Source organism: Sylvia atricapilla, chromosome 5 (assembly GCF_009819655.1).
Source record: "Sylvia atricapilla isolate bSylAtr1 chromosome 5, bSylAtr1.pri, whole genome shotgun sequence".
In the NCBI taxonomy this organism is placed as follows: Eukaryota; Metazoa; Chordata; class Aves; order Passeriformes; family Sylviidae; genus Sylvia; species Sylvia atricapilla.
Window position 1 is genome coordinate 10,345,262 of NC_089144.1, and position 15,310 is coordinate 10,360,571.

The 15,310-nt window shown below is 38.0% G+C and overlaps 2 protein-coding genes across 4 annotated transcripts in view; both read left to right on the forward strand.

Annotated features, from left to right (window-relative positions):
• Positions 1-15,310, forward strand: part of SYPL1 (synaptophysin like 1) — a 362,670-nt gene that overhangs the window by 98,715 nt on the left and 248,645 nt on the right. The window lies entirely within an intron of this gene.
• ATXN7L1 (ataxin 7 like 1) overlaps positions 1-15,310 on the forward strand; it is a 112,478-nt gene that overhangs the window by 23,390 nt on the left and 73,778 nt on the right. For 2 of the 3 annotated variants that reach the window (XM_066318677.1, XM_066318676.1), the window contains exon 3: positions 14,878-14,982. The exons of the other annotated variant lie outside the window; for it this stretch is intronic. In XM_066318677.1, the coding sequence (XP_066174774.1) occupies positions 14,878-14,982 (105 nt within the window). The remainder of the gene's footprint in view (positions 1-14,877; positions 14,983-15,310) is intronic. 3 annotated transcript variants of the gene reach the window in all.

The window sequence follows — 15,310 nt, forward strand, 5'->3', positions numbered from 1 at the left end:
ATGTTTTTCATTCGTAAATTTGGAAGTGTTTAATTATAAGTTACAAATGTATGTAATTCCTCTTGATGTACCGGGAAAGACACTAAGAATTCAAGAAATTTGTTTGAAAGCTTTCCCCACAGGGGATGAAGGAATGCAGGGTTTGACTCCTCCTTTGTCCACTGTCCTGTCTTTTGGATTAGGCAGTAATCAGTAACAGCCCTTCAAGGACCTGTACTGTTGAAGTAAATGGGGGCAAGGTTTGTTCCTTGTGATAATGTGGAAGATATTTTTGTTAAATGGGACTGGTGAAAAAGTCCCCTCAGTGGTCTCTGTCCATGCATCTTGATGAGTTTTTATTGCATTAAGATGCTGGAGTGTACTTTAAATCCACGAGAGAAGGCAGTGTATTTTTGCTCCTCTGTGTCCTTTTTCTTCTGTCAATTCAAGGCGCTATCACTGCTGAAGCCAGATATGTGCCAGAGAACAGAGTGTCTCTGAAAAGCTGTGTCTTGAACTTTATCTAGGAAACCTCTTGTTCTAATGACCCTACAATTAGATAAATCATGGGATACTAGGGGGCACAGCAGACTTGAAGAAAAAAATGTGGATTCTAAACACATGAAGAATCAATCTTTAAACAGAACTGGTTGGTTGATATTTTTTTAGTTGTTGAAGAGCTAGCACAACACTCTCAATACTAGATGAGATAAATATGCAGCTGCTTCCCTACACCCCAGTCCTCAGAAATAAATGAACAATTGCTTTGCTACACCCAAATCCTCAGAAAAATGTGATGCTGGAGGGGAGATTGCTTCTAAGCAAAGTTGACAGGCATCAGACTGCAGCATGAGAAGTGTTAGGTGGCCTGGTCATGTCAGTGAGTATTAGGTGGAGGAGGTTAATGTGGGAACCTGGGCACTGGTGAAAGCATCACTTTGGGACCAGGTTGTGGCACCAGAGGTTGTTGCTGACCTTGTGCACGTTTGTGCAAGAACCTGAGACAGTCACTGAGAACAGCCATTTTCAACAGCTTGCTTTAATCTTGGTGAAGTTTTCTTTGTGTGTATTCTTAAGATGTTCTTAGCAGCCCAGTAAAAATGTCTGAGTCTTTCATACCCTAATTTCAGTCAGATGTCAACAGCAATGAAGTTGCAGTGTACCTGCTGCACAGAGCGACGACTCAGGGGCTGCACAGAGAAGGAGGCTCACTACCTTCCTGCTCAAATGGATCTGAGGCGTTCTTATTTTTTTCATCAGTGTAGCACATCTCAACTCAACCTGCTGATGCTTGATCACCTGCAGTGATCTTCCTTTAAACAGAAAGAGTTCTGAAGTCTTAGAAATGCTACTTTGTGGTATTTGAAGAACAAATGCTATTTTGTGGTACTTTTTCCCTGGAAGTACCAGTCAAGTACTAGTAAGTCATTGCTGCTGTCAAGTAGAGGAAAGTTATCTACTGTTGCAAGGAACAGTGAGCTGGAAAGATCCTTGTAGTAGTCATGTATTTAAGATTAAAATTAGGGAAAACTGTTATCTTTCCATATTTTGAGTAGCTTTTTTCACAAAAGCCACCTTTTTCTCCTGTCCAGGAAACAAACAGAACAGCTCCAGAGACATCTGCGTTTTCCCAAGTCTCTGTTTGAGAACATGAAAACAAAATTGTTGTGCTTTTTTTGTTTGTTAGATAGTGAGTATTACATATGTGCAGGTGAGAATATGACTTGTGCAGTATTCAGTGTAGCAGAAATTGAAACACAACAATAATGTGATTGAGCTAATAAACTGCTTCTTTTTTTCATTAAAAGGAAAGAGCCCCTGTTAATAGCTTTTATTATATTAGCATGTATGCCTTTGAGTGACAATATTAAACCAATGATTTGTCCCAGGAATAGGTACTGGGCAACATAACAAGTTGATGACAGATACAAGTAGTAAGTGTGTCTTCCATTGCTTTTCATTTCTTTCTTTTGCTTCTTCAGTACTACTAGATGAACAGATTACTTTAGACTTGCCCTGTCAATTTCTTAAAGATCTTTGGAACTGAAATGTCTTTATATTTCAGAGGGACAATACTTAGAGTTTCTTCTGCTCATTCTTTAGTTGATAGAATCTCCTTAAGTTTCTTAAAGCCTTTTTTTGCTTGATGTAAGAACAAGAAATCTTATTTTTACTTTCATTTAATGGCGGTGAATTTCATGAGCTTGTCTTGCTAGTGGAGTTTGCTCCTTTATAGGGTGGCCACTTTAACTGCAGAGCTTTATTTTGTGACTTTAAATTGTGGTTGATCCTGCACCTTTAAGAAACTGTTGGTAGCACTCCTGGAGAAGGGAGGGAGGTGGAAGGAACAGAATACCTCTGAATGCAGTCTGTATATATTCTTTAATATGTTCATACTGAAGATTTGATGGGCACTTTGGTGACATACAGACCTGTATTGACCTGAGCCCTTCATGACCACGTTCTTTAAGGGTTGTGTCTGAGGTGTGCAGCAGGCTCTTGTCACGGACTCAGTTAAAGCAAAACTGTGCTTTTACCTCCTGCAATAAGGACAAGACAAGGCCAGCACAGAGTGCTGCTTTGCCTGACTTGTTTGTAGGCAACATGTTGAGCCAGTAGGAGCATATTCCTATCCTGGGAAATGTTTGTGTTGTGCATGAAAGTGTACTATATAAATCAGAGTGTAAGAGCTAATGATGTACGTATGCTTTTTCAGACAGTACAAGTATTTGACTGATTGCACTTGCAAAGATAATTATTCCCTTGAGACTAGAATTCTTAGAATGAGAGCTGTTTTCTGGAGCTGTGTGATAGTGGAACTATAGGCTGCTCTTCAGTTTGTAGCAGTTTTTTTACTGTTTTGTCTAAGTGGCCTTGGGGTAGATATTTTGTATGTTTGGACTTTGGTTAGAAAGTTTCTCATTCATCTTTCCACCTCCTATTATTCATTAATATTTTTCTCATGTATCTTTCCTTGGCATAAAGTCCTCTAACTGAAAAAACTCCACAGCAGAACACTTTAAGCAGTAGCTTGATCTGTATGCCAACAAGAAGAACTAAATCCATTTCATTTGGAACTGTGTGAAGGAAAAAAAAAGATGATATTATTGAAAGTCTGTCAGAAAGTAACTTTTTTCAGAGAGCTGAGTTACATGAGAGGCAATATTCCTGAAAAGAAGTGCTGTTATAGGTGTAAGAGGCAATACAGAAAAAGTCTAGAGAATTGTCATAAGAATCATTTGTGTCCTTTTAGACATTACATTTAGACAATACATTTCCATTTAATATCCAACTGTGGATTAAGAATGAGCAGACACTTTCTGTCTTGGGTGAGGAGAGAGTTAAATTAAAAGATGTTCTTGGTCTTGGCTCTTGTAGGGAGCAGTGAAGATCAGTGAAACACTTAGCATTTTGTAAAATTACATAGGTGAGATCAAAGATTTTATTTTTCTCAACGTTTATTTGCTCATTTAGTCATAGTTTACCCTGCTATAAAAATTGATCGTTTTCTGAGAGATATTTTTTTGATAATGCTATTTTATTTTTCATAATAATAATAGTAGGAATAATAATATTAAAGAGGCGGCCGAGAAAGATATGAAAATTTCATTTTTATAAGACTTTCTTTAATCCTTGATAACTATGTCCTTAATCTAACAACCAGAATTTATGTCAGGATTGTCACACACTGCAAATTATCTTATTCGTTGCTTGTTCTATTGTCATAGTGAGGTCCCAGCCAAAATGAAGGGCCCCATTGTGGTCCCAGTGTATGGACAAATAGTAAGAGAATACTGAAAGGCTGCAATCTAAACAGGCAGGGCAAACAAAGAGCATATTATCCTGATTTTAGAGATGGGATACTGAGGCACAGGAAAATCTAATCAGGGTCATGCAAGAACGTTGTTTGGGAGCCAGGAATTAAGCCAGCTCTCTTCTTCAGTCCAGTTGTACTGCCTTAAACCAGAGTCACTCTTCTGCAGGAGATAATACAGCTTTGCAGGCAAATGTGTGAGTGCCAGTTGTGTCTTGCTGAGAGTTTATGAAGGAAACACCAGTTGGAGGATTAAAGTCTGTTTCATGGCAGTCTGCACAGAAGAAATAGGAATGAAGGGGCATTTTTTGGCCATGGGATTTTTTCTCTGTTGGACTGTTTTACTGCATAGATAACTTTTTCTTAGTGTACATTGACCAGAAGATGAAAGAAAACCTGCTTGTAGTATTTCATTACTAGCATTCCAAACGTTGGGGTTAGTAAAAGTATTGCAAACTAATTGTATTTAAAACATTTCTGTCTTTTTGCTGGAAATTCAGTAATCCCTTATATGACATAGTCCACATACCTTAATTTAAAAAAAAAAAAAGTCAATGAATGTCAGAGAAGTTATTTTCCTTTCAAACTTCATTTTTTTGGATCACTAATATAAGATCATTGAAGCTGTGAGGGAAATGGGGAAAAATAAGGAAAACCCACTTTAGTACTCACTCTGAAGATGATGCGTAGTACAGAGGTACTGTTGTGAAGTTTACAGGTGGGTTATTAAATTATTTTGATTCTTTGTCAACAAGCATTTGGTATCTCCAGATCTTCATCTTACTACTTCTGCAGTATGTTCATGATATTTCCATACCTGTTTAGTTTATTTAGCTGTGTATCAGAAAGCTTAATCATCTTCGTGCAGAAAAATCAAAAGCTGGAATGCTATGTATTTCTATGAGTTATTGTAGTTAGGTTTCAGATGACGTCTCTTCCTGTGTCAAGGTGTGTTTTCCCAGCATAGAAGTTGTCAGAGTCCACCTGCTGCAGAAAGTATGGATGTGGTGCAACCCTCTAACTGTTGCTAAAGGTCAAATGTCTGATTCCAGAGAGCTTTACATCAATCTGAACTGAAATTTAGTGCCATCATCCATGAAGGGTACTACTTGTGCTGACAAGCCTTATTTGCAGTGAGATTTCTCTTGATACATATTTGAGAAAGAAAGAATTGTTCTGTTGCTGTATGTGAAGACTGCCTAGTCAAGGTGCATGATGTTTGCTTTGAATTATGAGAGAAATTAAGATGTTTTCCAGCTGTTCCTCTCCTTACGTCTGCCTGTGGGATGTTAAGAAATCTGAATTCTAATGTAGAGATTGATGATTTTCCTGCACATTCCCTATCCCTTTTATGCACACCTGTGTGCAGCCATGCTCATTTTCTGAGGCTTTTGATAGTGATAGATCTTTGATCTAAGATAAATCTACTGTATCTCAGGGTTAGAAAGTCTCTGATCATCTCTTTGCCATGCTTTCCATACTCAGGAGTCTGGGAACAGTTATGCTGTATGTTCTACAGATGGAATGTCACCTCTTTTTCTGGACATGGAGTACATAGTCTGTATCCTTATAAATGATGTGTCTTTTTTTCCTTGCCCTCAGTAATTTCATTTTTGCTGTCATTTGATAATGTTGTTGCTGTCCTGAAGATTTCCAGACATAAGCAAGATGAAATTTGTAGCTGGAGGTGATATCTTTAATTAGACTAAATGTATCTGGTTGGGAAAATAGAGATATTTGGTGGCACACATCTCCTTAAATCCCAAAAGCCAGATCTAATTGTTAACATGTTGTTTGAAGGTACTGTTTACATTTACGTTACTCTTCTAGCTTCCTTTTGAACACATTAAAAGCCTATTTCTTCCTTGTATTTTGCTCACCTAGATTTTTGAAACGTATTTTGTAACTGATTTGTGGAAAATTTTTTTTTGTTTCAGGATTTTCGTGGGGTTTTTTTGGGGTTTTTTTTTTTTGTGGGTTTTTTTGTTTTTTTGGTTTTTTTGGGTTTTTTTTGTTATGTCTTTGCATCTTAATATGTTTAACTGGTATCTATTTTACAATGTAGCAGGATTTTCCTCTGAGTATTGACTTTGTACAGTTTTATAATACAAACTTCATAAGCAGTTGCTATAGTTCCTGAAATATATTGTTGGATGTAAAAGAGAAGGCAATTCAAAATCCAGGTTCCTGAGGAAGAAACTCCTTTAGATAATTTTCCTGAAGTACAAACTCATTATTAAAGGAAAATGTAAGAATGGTTAACAGTTTTGTAGATGTTATTTGAATTGTTACAAAAAGACGTACCTTACTGAAAACAAGATACTGTGTAATTGACTGATGTCCATTTCAATTACAAACATTGATTTTGTTGTCTTTCACCCTGCTAAAGTGTATTTTGTCTCACTTTGCAGGCTTGTTCCACTCTCCGAAGTTTTCCATATAGACTTAAAAAAGGAGGATCAGTGCAGAGTATTGCCAAGTTAGTGAATGGGCTGGTTTTGCTCTAGCTGATCTCTTCCAGTGCCGTCCCCTGTCACTCCAGCCCTGAGCTGCAGTGTCCAAATGCAAATGTTCACTAATATTTATTAATATATTTTAGGAACTTTTGTTGTTGTATTTGACCTTAGTTTAAACTCCGATGGTAAAAAAATAAAAAGGAAATGTTAACCAAATTTCTCATAGTCATCCAAACAGACCTCAGTGGTTTATAACCTCCTCTCTTAAATGTACATTGGTTTCTGAGTATCTGCACCCTTTATGTCTGAAATGGGGAGGTTCTTTAACTGAAGGGCAGGCAGGAAATTCACTGTGTTCATAAACTGATAATATAAAAGTTACTCTGTCTGGTTACTTTCCACAAAATAACTGCAAAGTTAAATGGCAAAGTGGGAATCAGTTTTTAAAGATTAGTTCAGTAATAGAAATTGGTAGAAACATAAGGATTTATGTCAAAGGAGGTGATATGCTTTCAGTGGTTGGATTCTGGCCAGAGACGGGTACCCACCAAAGCCACTCTATCACCACCCTTCTCAGCTGGTCAGGGGAGAGAAAATATAACCAAAGACTCAGGGGTTGACATAAGGACAGAGAGGTCACCACTCACCAACTACTGTCACAGTCGAAACAGCCTTGATTTAGTCTGTTAAATTTGTTAAATTGAGCTGAGTTTGTTACCAGTCAGAATCAAAGCAGGATAGTGAGAAGTAAAACAAATCCTAAAAACACCTTCCCCACTTCTCCCTAATTTGCAGGCTTAACTTTATTCCAAATTCTCTACCTCCTCTCCACCCAGCAGCACAGGGAGATAAGGGATGGGAGTTAGGGTTCATTACATGTTGCTTCTACCACTGCTGCTTCCTCTAGGAGAGTCCTTCTCTGCCCCAGTGTAGGTCCCTCTCTTTGGAGACAGTCCACCACAACTTTCTCCAACTAGAGTCCTTCCTGCAGGCAGCAGTTCTTCATTAACTGCTCCAGTGTGTGTCCCTTTCCACAGGATGCAGTCCTTCCAGAACAGGATGCTCTAGCAGGGTCACAAGCCCAAATCTGCTCTAGCAAACCTGCTCTAGCTCCTCTTTCATGGGGCCACAGATCCTGCCAGGAGCCTGCTGCAGCACGGGCTTTCCATGGAGTCACAGCCTCCTTCTGGGCATCCACCTGCCCCAGCGTGGGGTTCTCCATGGGCTGCAGGTGGATCTCTGCTCCCCTGTGGTGAAACAGGCTGGTCTTCAACATGGACTGCAGAGAAATCTCAGCTCCAGTGTGTGGAGCACCTCTCCCCCCTCTTTCACTGACCCTGATGTCTGCAGGGCTGTTTCTCTCACATATTCTCTACACCTCTGTTCTCTGTCCGCAGTTACCTCTGCAGAGTAACTTTTTTTTCTTCTGAAATATGTTATTACAGAAGCATTGATGTGCTGATGGGCTCAGCCTTGACCAGTGGCAGGTCTGACTTGGAGCTGGCTGGCACTGGCTCTGTCAAACATGGGGGAAGCTTTTGGCAGCTTCTCAGAGAAGCCACCTCTCTGGGTCCCTCCACTACCAAAACCTCGCCACACAAGCACAATGCAATGTCTCTGCATCTTTTTATATGTTAAAAATTAATAAATATGTTTACTGCTATTTTTAACTGAGAGGCATGTATTTTTACAAAGCTTCTTTTGGAGCTAAGTCTCTTCCTTTAATATTGGACAGATAGCTTTGTGACAGATTTTAGTATAACCTAGAGAGGCACCACTGCTCCACTGCAGTGTGTACTGATCTTGATCCTATTGGCCCTCCTGCTGTCCAGTTCTGGGCTCTGCATTTCATTCCCCTCACACTGATGGTAGCATTCATGAGGTGTTGCAGTGGGGCAGCTTATGGAATCAAACTGTCAGAAAACATTTTCCTGTTTTGTTCTGTCCTTCTTCATATTTGCTTTGCTCGTGATTCAGAGTTGGCTTGAATTTGACTTCTTCTGTAATCAGTTAATTGACGGTACAAGCACATGGGAGGGGCAGGAATATGAGGCTGGGAGTCCAAAAGGATCATACCGGTGTCATACTTTGATTGGTTTAAATTCTGAGTTGTACAGAGGGTGAAATAAAGTTTCCATAAGAAGATGAGCTATCTTCTTCCTACCCCAGGAGCTAAGGGGCCCTGTGCCTCCTTATAAGGAAGTTTTAAAAAGTAGGTTTTTCAAGTTGGAAGAACTTACTTTAGGTACTGTCTTATCCTCTAGGTGTCTTAAGGCATGAAAAACTGAGATTTCTTGGTGTCACAGGTATGCAGCATACTTTGATATGTGACTTTTGTGTTTTCCTGTATTCATGTGATATGTTAATCTGGTAGCCCAGGAAATTCTGGTCCTTTATTGCCAAAGTACCTTAGACTGGGATGGCAAATAGCCTACATAAATTACATAAAAGCCTTCAGAATTATGGAAGAACAACATTGTCACATTTTCCCGGGCTTATTTTGTTCTTCTCTTTATTGATATGCAGTGTCTTCTGCAAAATAGTAATGTCAGTGTTGCATAGTTATAATCCCTTCTAGCAAGGGTTGTTACAAAAGATATGCAGATATGGTTAATCCACAATATTTTTTAAGATCATTGGCTTCCAATTATGAACTTTATTTTTTTGTTGTATTATGGATCTTCAGGAATGGAAGGCACTGTTTCCATCTTCAGTGCCATTTCATAATGCCTAGATAAGGCAGTGGAGTACAAAGTCTTCCTGTGTCATTGGGGGTGGTATTTATTGTTTACACTATAATTAATGAACTATTCCCAGCATTCTTTGGGATTGCCACTGTCCTCATGATTGCTCTAACCTGGGAGGCAGCATACCATTCACCCATGCAGGACTGGTTTAAAGGTGTCATGACCTTGACTCTTTACCACTCTGACACTTAAGTCTATTTGCTGCCTTTTCCCTGCTTCTTTTTTTTTTTTTTTTCCTCCATCATGGTCATGTTTCAGTTATTATTGTTGTTCCTGAGAAGGCCAGTATTTCTGTTTTATTCTCACTGATTTTCTTTCTTACTTGACTTTTTAGCATGCAGAATCTTAAGTTCCTTGTATTAGCACCTGAAAGGCATCAGTCAGGACTTACAACAGTTGTGTTTTTTCCTGTGTTAGTTCTGAATAGTCATGAATATTTTAATTTTATTTTTTCCTCAACTTTATGATTACTTTAACCATGATCTGCATTTTTCCATCAGAAAATAAATGATCTTGAGCATTACTTTGTGGTTCTGACCCTGAAGTTAGCCACAATTTCAGCAGGATCTTGGAGTAAATGACATCCAGTGATCTCTTTCAGCTTAAATCATTCTGTGATTAATTTGCAACCGTGACTGACATTTTCAGGGGTAAAATGCAATTTATACTGGTGAACTAATTACTGAAATGACTTACTGGTTTTTTTGTAAGAAAAGAAAACTACACTCGGGGGAGAATAAGCTCATGTTAAATGGAGAGTGTGACATTTATTTCTATGGTAAGACCAACCTGTCTATGTAAGTGTGTTTAACTGCTGTCTGAATAATGCTCTGAAGATTGTCTTTTTATTGTTTCAGTTTCAAGTTTCAATTCACCATTCAAATTGCTTCGTTTTTTAAGTAATCTACTGCACTGAAAGATTTTGTATGTTACTCCAGTTCTTGAATGATGTACAGATTTGTTGCTTCTGTGGAACGAGAGGGAAATATTGGGCACAGTTCTAGACACAGGGTTTAAAAATGCATAGCTCCAGGAGCTTGAAGAATCACATGTATTTAGTTTTGTCCATTGCCATTTTTGCTATTTCTTTTTTTTTTCAGCTTTTCTTTTTTAATTTTAAACCAGTGTGCAGTGTGTCTTGAATAGTCTTTCTTTTCCCCTCCTCACTCACCTTCTCTCTCAGCACATAAACATCACTAGTATTTTTCAAAGCAGGCTTTGTGGGTATATTTAGTGGAGCAAAAGATATATATATATATATATATATATATGTGAACGTTTAAAGTGTGTATAATTTATAGCAAAAGATCATCATTAAAACTTGATTTCCCACGCAATACTGTGAGGTCTTACTGTTTGACAACCTTAATTCTGCAGTGGAAGAATGTTTTAGATTATTTCTAGCTTGTGTTTTATTATACAGTGGGATGTAAATGATTAGGAATTATATAATAATAGAGAAGGAACTTAATATAAGTCATCTGCCTTTGATTGTTACTAAAAATATTCCTTTCTGTGTGTTGTTGGGGAAGATAAAAAGTCGTATCTGACACCTGCATTTTTGTGTGTGTGCCACAATTTGCAGAAGCAACATTTTCTATTTTTTCTATGGTATTTGTGTTCTTAATGCAGCTTTCACCAAATTGATGTCTTATGTCATATGGCTACAGCTCTCTTTTTATTTGCAAATGTAAGCAATAGAAAACCTCCAGACAAAAGCTGTATTCATTTTTCAAGTGCCATGGCAAAGTATACACAAAGTAATATTTTTAGATTTTAATCTATGAAAGTAATTTCAAACAGTCAGCATTCACTGTCTCAGATTTCTACCTATGTAGAGTATCTTTCCCCTGATAGGGGCTGCTTTTGCATCCTGTTAATTCAGTAGCTCATTTGCAGTCAGGCTTTTGTCACTGTACAGTATCCACGGGCATGGCTGTGTCAGTTGTGCTTCATTTTGAGGGGATGAAGATTCACTACTGCAGGGAGTGAGGGATGTGTGGATGGATGGCCCTTTTGGAAAGTGTGAGGGTACTGAAATACAAGTTATCGCTTCTTTTTGCCATTGAGAGTCTACTTTGGATCTGCTGTGGTAGTATCTTCCAGTAAAATGAGGTTACTGTGAGGGGAGCTGTGGAGTGCTTTTACCTTGAAGAAGAGCTGGGCAGCCCTTTCTGTCTCACACTTGTGGCTGTCTGTATTGACACAGAGGGAAGAAGCAGGTCACCATGCCAGTGTGTGGTGTGTCAAAGCACACTGTGGTCACTGTTTCACTTCTATGGGGTAGGCAGGTTTTGATAGAAAATAAATACTCTTTGCAGTTGCTTTTCTGTCCCTCCTTATTCTCGTTGTACCTTGATAATTATTCCAGTACCATTTGATAATCACTCGCCTTGTTCAATAATTATCACCTTTTTCAGTGGTCTTGTCTCTTGCCATGAAAAAGTCTTTCCTGAGCTAACTTTAGAGACACGTTTTCTTCCTCAAAAGTAATCTTCTCTGAAAAGCTTATCACCATTGCTTCTGACTAAGGAGAAGGCATGGAGATGTGATTATTGCCTTTAGAAGACAGTTTTTTGTTTGAAGAGGCCATTGTCTTTTTTTTGTTGCACACAGAAGGTCTAAATTGTCAAATGGCTGCAATCTGATCTAAGAATGAAACCAGTGTCTAAAATAATCTTTCAGTCTTGGTTACTTTGAGTAGGACATGGTGGCATTGAACTGTTCCTATTAAAAACAGAAAAACTTGTATGAAAAGATATATAGCTGTTTCTCTTTTTTACTTGCTTTTAAATTTCAAATGTTCCTTGTTTTATTCATGTAAATTCTCTGATCTGGATTGCATTTGTAGTATTATTACATCTAATAAAGTGTATCCCCAGTTGGACTTTGTAATGAGACAATATTAATATGTTGTGCAATTTCAATTGAAAAGTAATTTATATAATTACCAATCATGAATTTAATAATGAAAACAGATTTGTGCCAATCTGGTTAACATGAATAAACTAAGAGAGGTAGCTTGGAACCTGCTTGGACTTAAAGAATTTTCTTTCTTAAAACCTTCTGCATAGTGAAAGTTTTCAGGAATATTAAAAGCCTGAAAGATGGTGTTTAAGTTTTTTATCTATTCTGATTCAATAATAACAGTATATTTGTGTGCTGTGATTCTTATTTTCAACCTGCAGTCCTTGAGATTCTTGGATTATTTTAAGTGGATTTTTGAGAGGGGGCTGATAACTTCATACAGAAGACTCACATTTACAATGAACATTTGCACCTCCTCTGGGCTATTTCTGGGCACTTGCAAAATTAAAAAACTTCCAAAATGCTGCTTCAGGATGTCACTTACTCTGCATCTGTGCATCTTTTTGATGCTGAGTATCTCACAGCAGCATTTTGGTGTGTTGTCCTACATCTTTGCAGTTTCTTTTTATATCAACCCATATGGAGTATGAAAAGAAAAACCCACCCTCAAATGGTGCTATTTACCTGTTAGGTGCAGTGGTGTTTGCCAGGGTCGTGGAGCAAGCTCACAGAACTTTTACTTCACTGCTCTGTCTCCTTGGCAGTGCCTGAGGAAAAGGTACATGGTTTTGTGATCCTGTGAACTAACCTGATTCCTTTTCCCACCTATGCCCTTGAATGGCTTTCAGCAGTATTAATACCTAATTTTTTTTTTCTAGTTACTCCCTGCAGCCAGAAATTGTAAAAACTCAGATTCAGACCCAGCCAAACTTTAGACACCTTAGAGCTGGACATGTTTTAAAGGTTAGGATACAGACCTGTAAAGGTTAAATGAACTTAAGGAATTTAAACTGGAAAACAGTTGTAACTTTTCTGTTTGTGAAGGGCAAAGTCTTTGTGTTTTCATAAGAAGATTGTCACCGTACCTTTCAAACAACAGAAGAAATGTTTTGAGATGTTTTAACCATTTTAGAAGTATTTCATTACTGTAATTAAATGCATGTTTTTGAGCTGAGACTTTGACTTTTCAAATCGTACCCAGAAGAAATACTCCTTTCTGTGCAACTTACAGTGCTGTTATTGGAAGTTTGTATGTTCTGATCAAAACTATTGGCTTCACCAGTACTAACACTAGTTACACCAAACCTCACCACTGGCAATCTTTTAAATTTATGTGAATGTGTTGATTGCATTGCAATGCTGTACTGCATCTGAGGGCTTGGTTAGTGCAAGACCAGCACTGCAAAGGTGTCGTGTCTGGTTAACCTTTCAACTGGATTTCATAGCCTGGTACAAGCAGTGACAAAAAGAAATGGTTTTGGTTTTCAGTGGATAAAGGAACAATGTACATCATATCATGCAGTGAAATACCTGCAGGTTGGTGGGGCTGGTTTGTGCCCAAGAATTCTTGACTGAGCCTCTTTGGATCTACTTGTGGTACTGCCTGTGTTACCAGGAGAGTGATGCCCCATTCCTCTGGGTTTTTTGGGAACTGAAGATGTTTTACACTCATTGTGCCAAGCACTGCCATCATAAGCAGTGATATTACCTACAGCGCCAAAGGCAAAGGGCAGAATTCCTTATGAATGTAGTTCTAGGACCAAAATAATTGCTTTAGTTAAGAACTAGTGAACTAAGGTACCTGCTTGAGTCAGTTTTTGAAAGAAATCACTATTTTTCAGAAATACAGGACTTACTGGAGAAGTAGGATTTAGTTGATGTTTATCAAGCACAGCTGTTGTTGTACATGTTTGTTTTCTGTAGTAGATTTTCCTCCTGTTTAAAAGGCACCAGATTAATATTTCAGTCTATATTTGTAAATTCTGTAATAGATTTCAGGTGCTTCTGAATAACACTGAAATTTACAACAATAAAATTATAACAATAAAAAAATAAAATAAATTTATTTTTATAATTTGAGAGGCAGCATGATTTGTGGGGCCACTGCTTAGCGTGGGGTTACTAATGCAGCAACACAATTATTAGCCCACTGGGTATGGTGACATGGTCCCACTGAAATGCATAAAAGTGACTGGAGTTTGTGTCCTCCAAGCTGAGCTGTGGTGGATGAGTATGTGTGCTTATTCTTGTTATAGCAATGAAGAGTAGAACAGGTTACCTCACTTGTAATGTTAGAGTTCTGAGGCCTTCAGTTAGTAATTTGAGCCCATTTTACACTGTTTGTAATGGTTTAAGAATGCATCTATTCCATTATGTGTTTCAGCTGAGAGGGACAAGTGCCTGTCATCATCTGACTGTACCTGTCTTCAGATTTCATTCAATTCCTCATAGCATTACCAAGAAATACCTCATTAACCACCTTTGTCCCTTCCCACAGTATTTGTAGGGGACAAACCGCAGGATGGCGGAACTAGGGAAGAGCATTTGCACAGAATCAGAAATTTCATATGGCATGGCATTCCTGGCTGTATTTTAAGCTGTAGGATCCTTGACCTTGGTTACTGTAACTAGCTTTTGAGCAAGATCCTTTCTCAAGCAACCTATAATCAAGCTTAGAATATTGTAACATAGAGCATAACCTATGCAACAGGTTTTCTATAAAAATCTTTAGGCAGCGATTGAAAAAATAATCCTTTATTGTTTCCACATTTAACCAGTACAGAAATGCTTATTCCACTTCTTGGTAGTGAATGTTAAGAAAAGGTGTTGCAGTCTGTATTCTGGCTCAGACTGAGGGATGAGACTGCAGCATTAGTACAGGACCTTGAAACCCAAAAGAGGGGAAAAAAAAATCTCTTGAACATAGTAAGAAGCTCTGATGGAGCAATGTATATATTTACTTTGTGTAAATTAATATAACAATAATGGCCCTACAGTATTTTCAATTTTTTTTCTTAATATATATTTAAAGCATAACTTCTAATTCTTGTATATATTTTTAACTTTCCCACAGATATGCACTTATTTGGCCATTATCCAGCTCATGATGATTTCTATCTTGTAGTGTGCAATATCTGCAATCAGGTAGTCAAGCCACAGGTTTTCCAGTCACACTGCGGTAAGTGAATGTTTTCTTTCCTGAATTACAGTGCCAAACTGGCGTATGGCTCTCTTAAAAATCATTGCATACAATCATAACAGAGGCATTGCAAATAGACTTTTCTGGTTATCTTGTGTTCTTTCCACAGAAAATACCAGCAATGCCTTCAAATAAGCATATTTGCTGTAGAGGAAGCTAAATTCGTTGTTCTGGAAGCTGTAACAAGTTGAACTTGTTACACTAAATTAACCTGTTACAACAAATAAATTCTGTTAGTTAGAGACTAGCTAGGCTAAAACTATTATGACCTAACATTGGATGGATTTTATCAAAGCTGCAAAGTGAG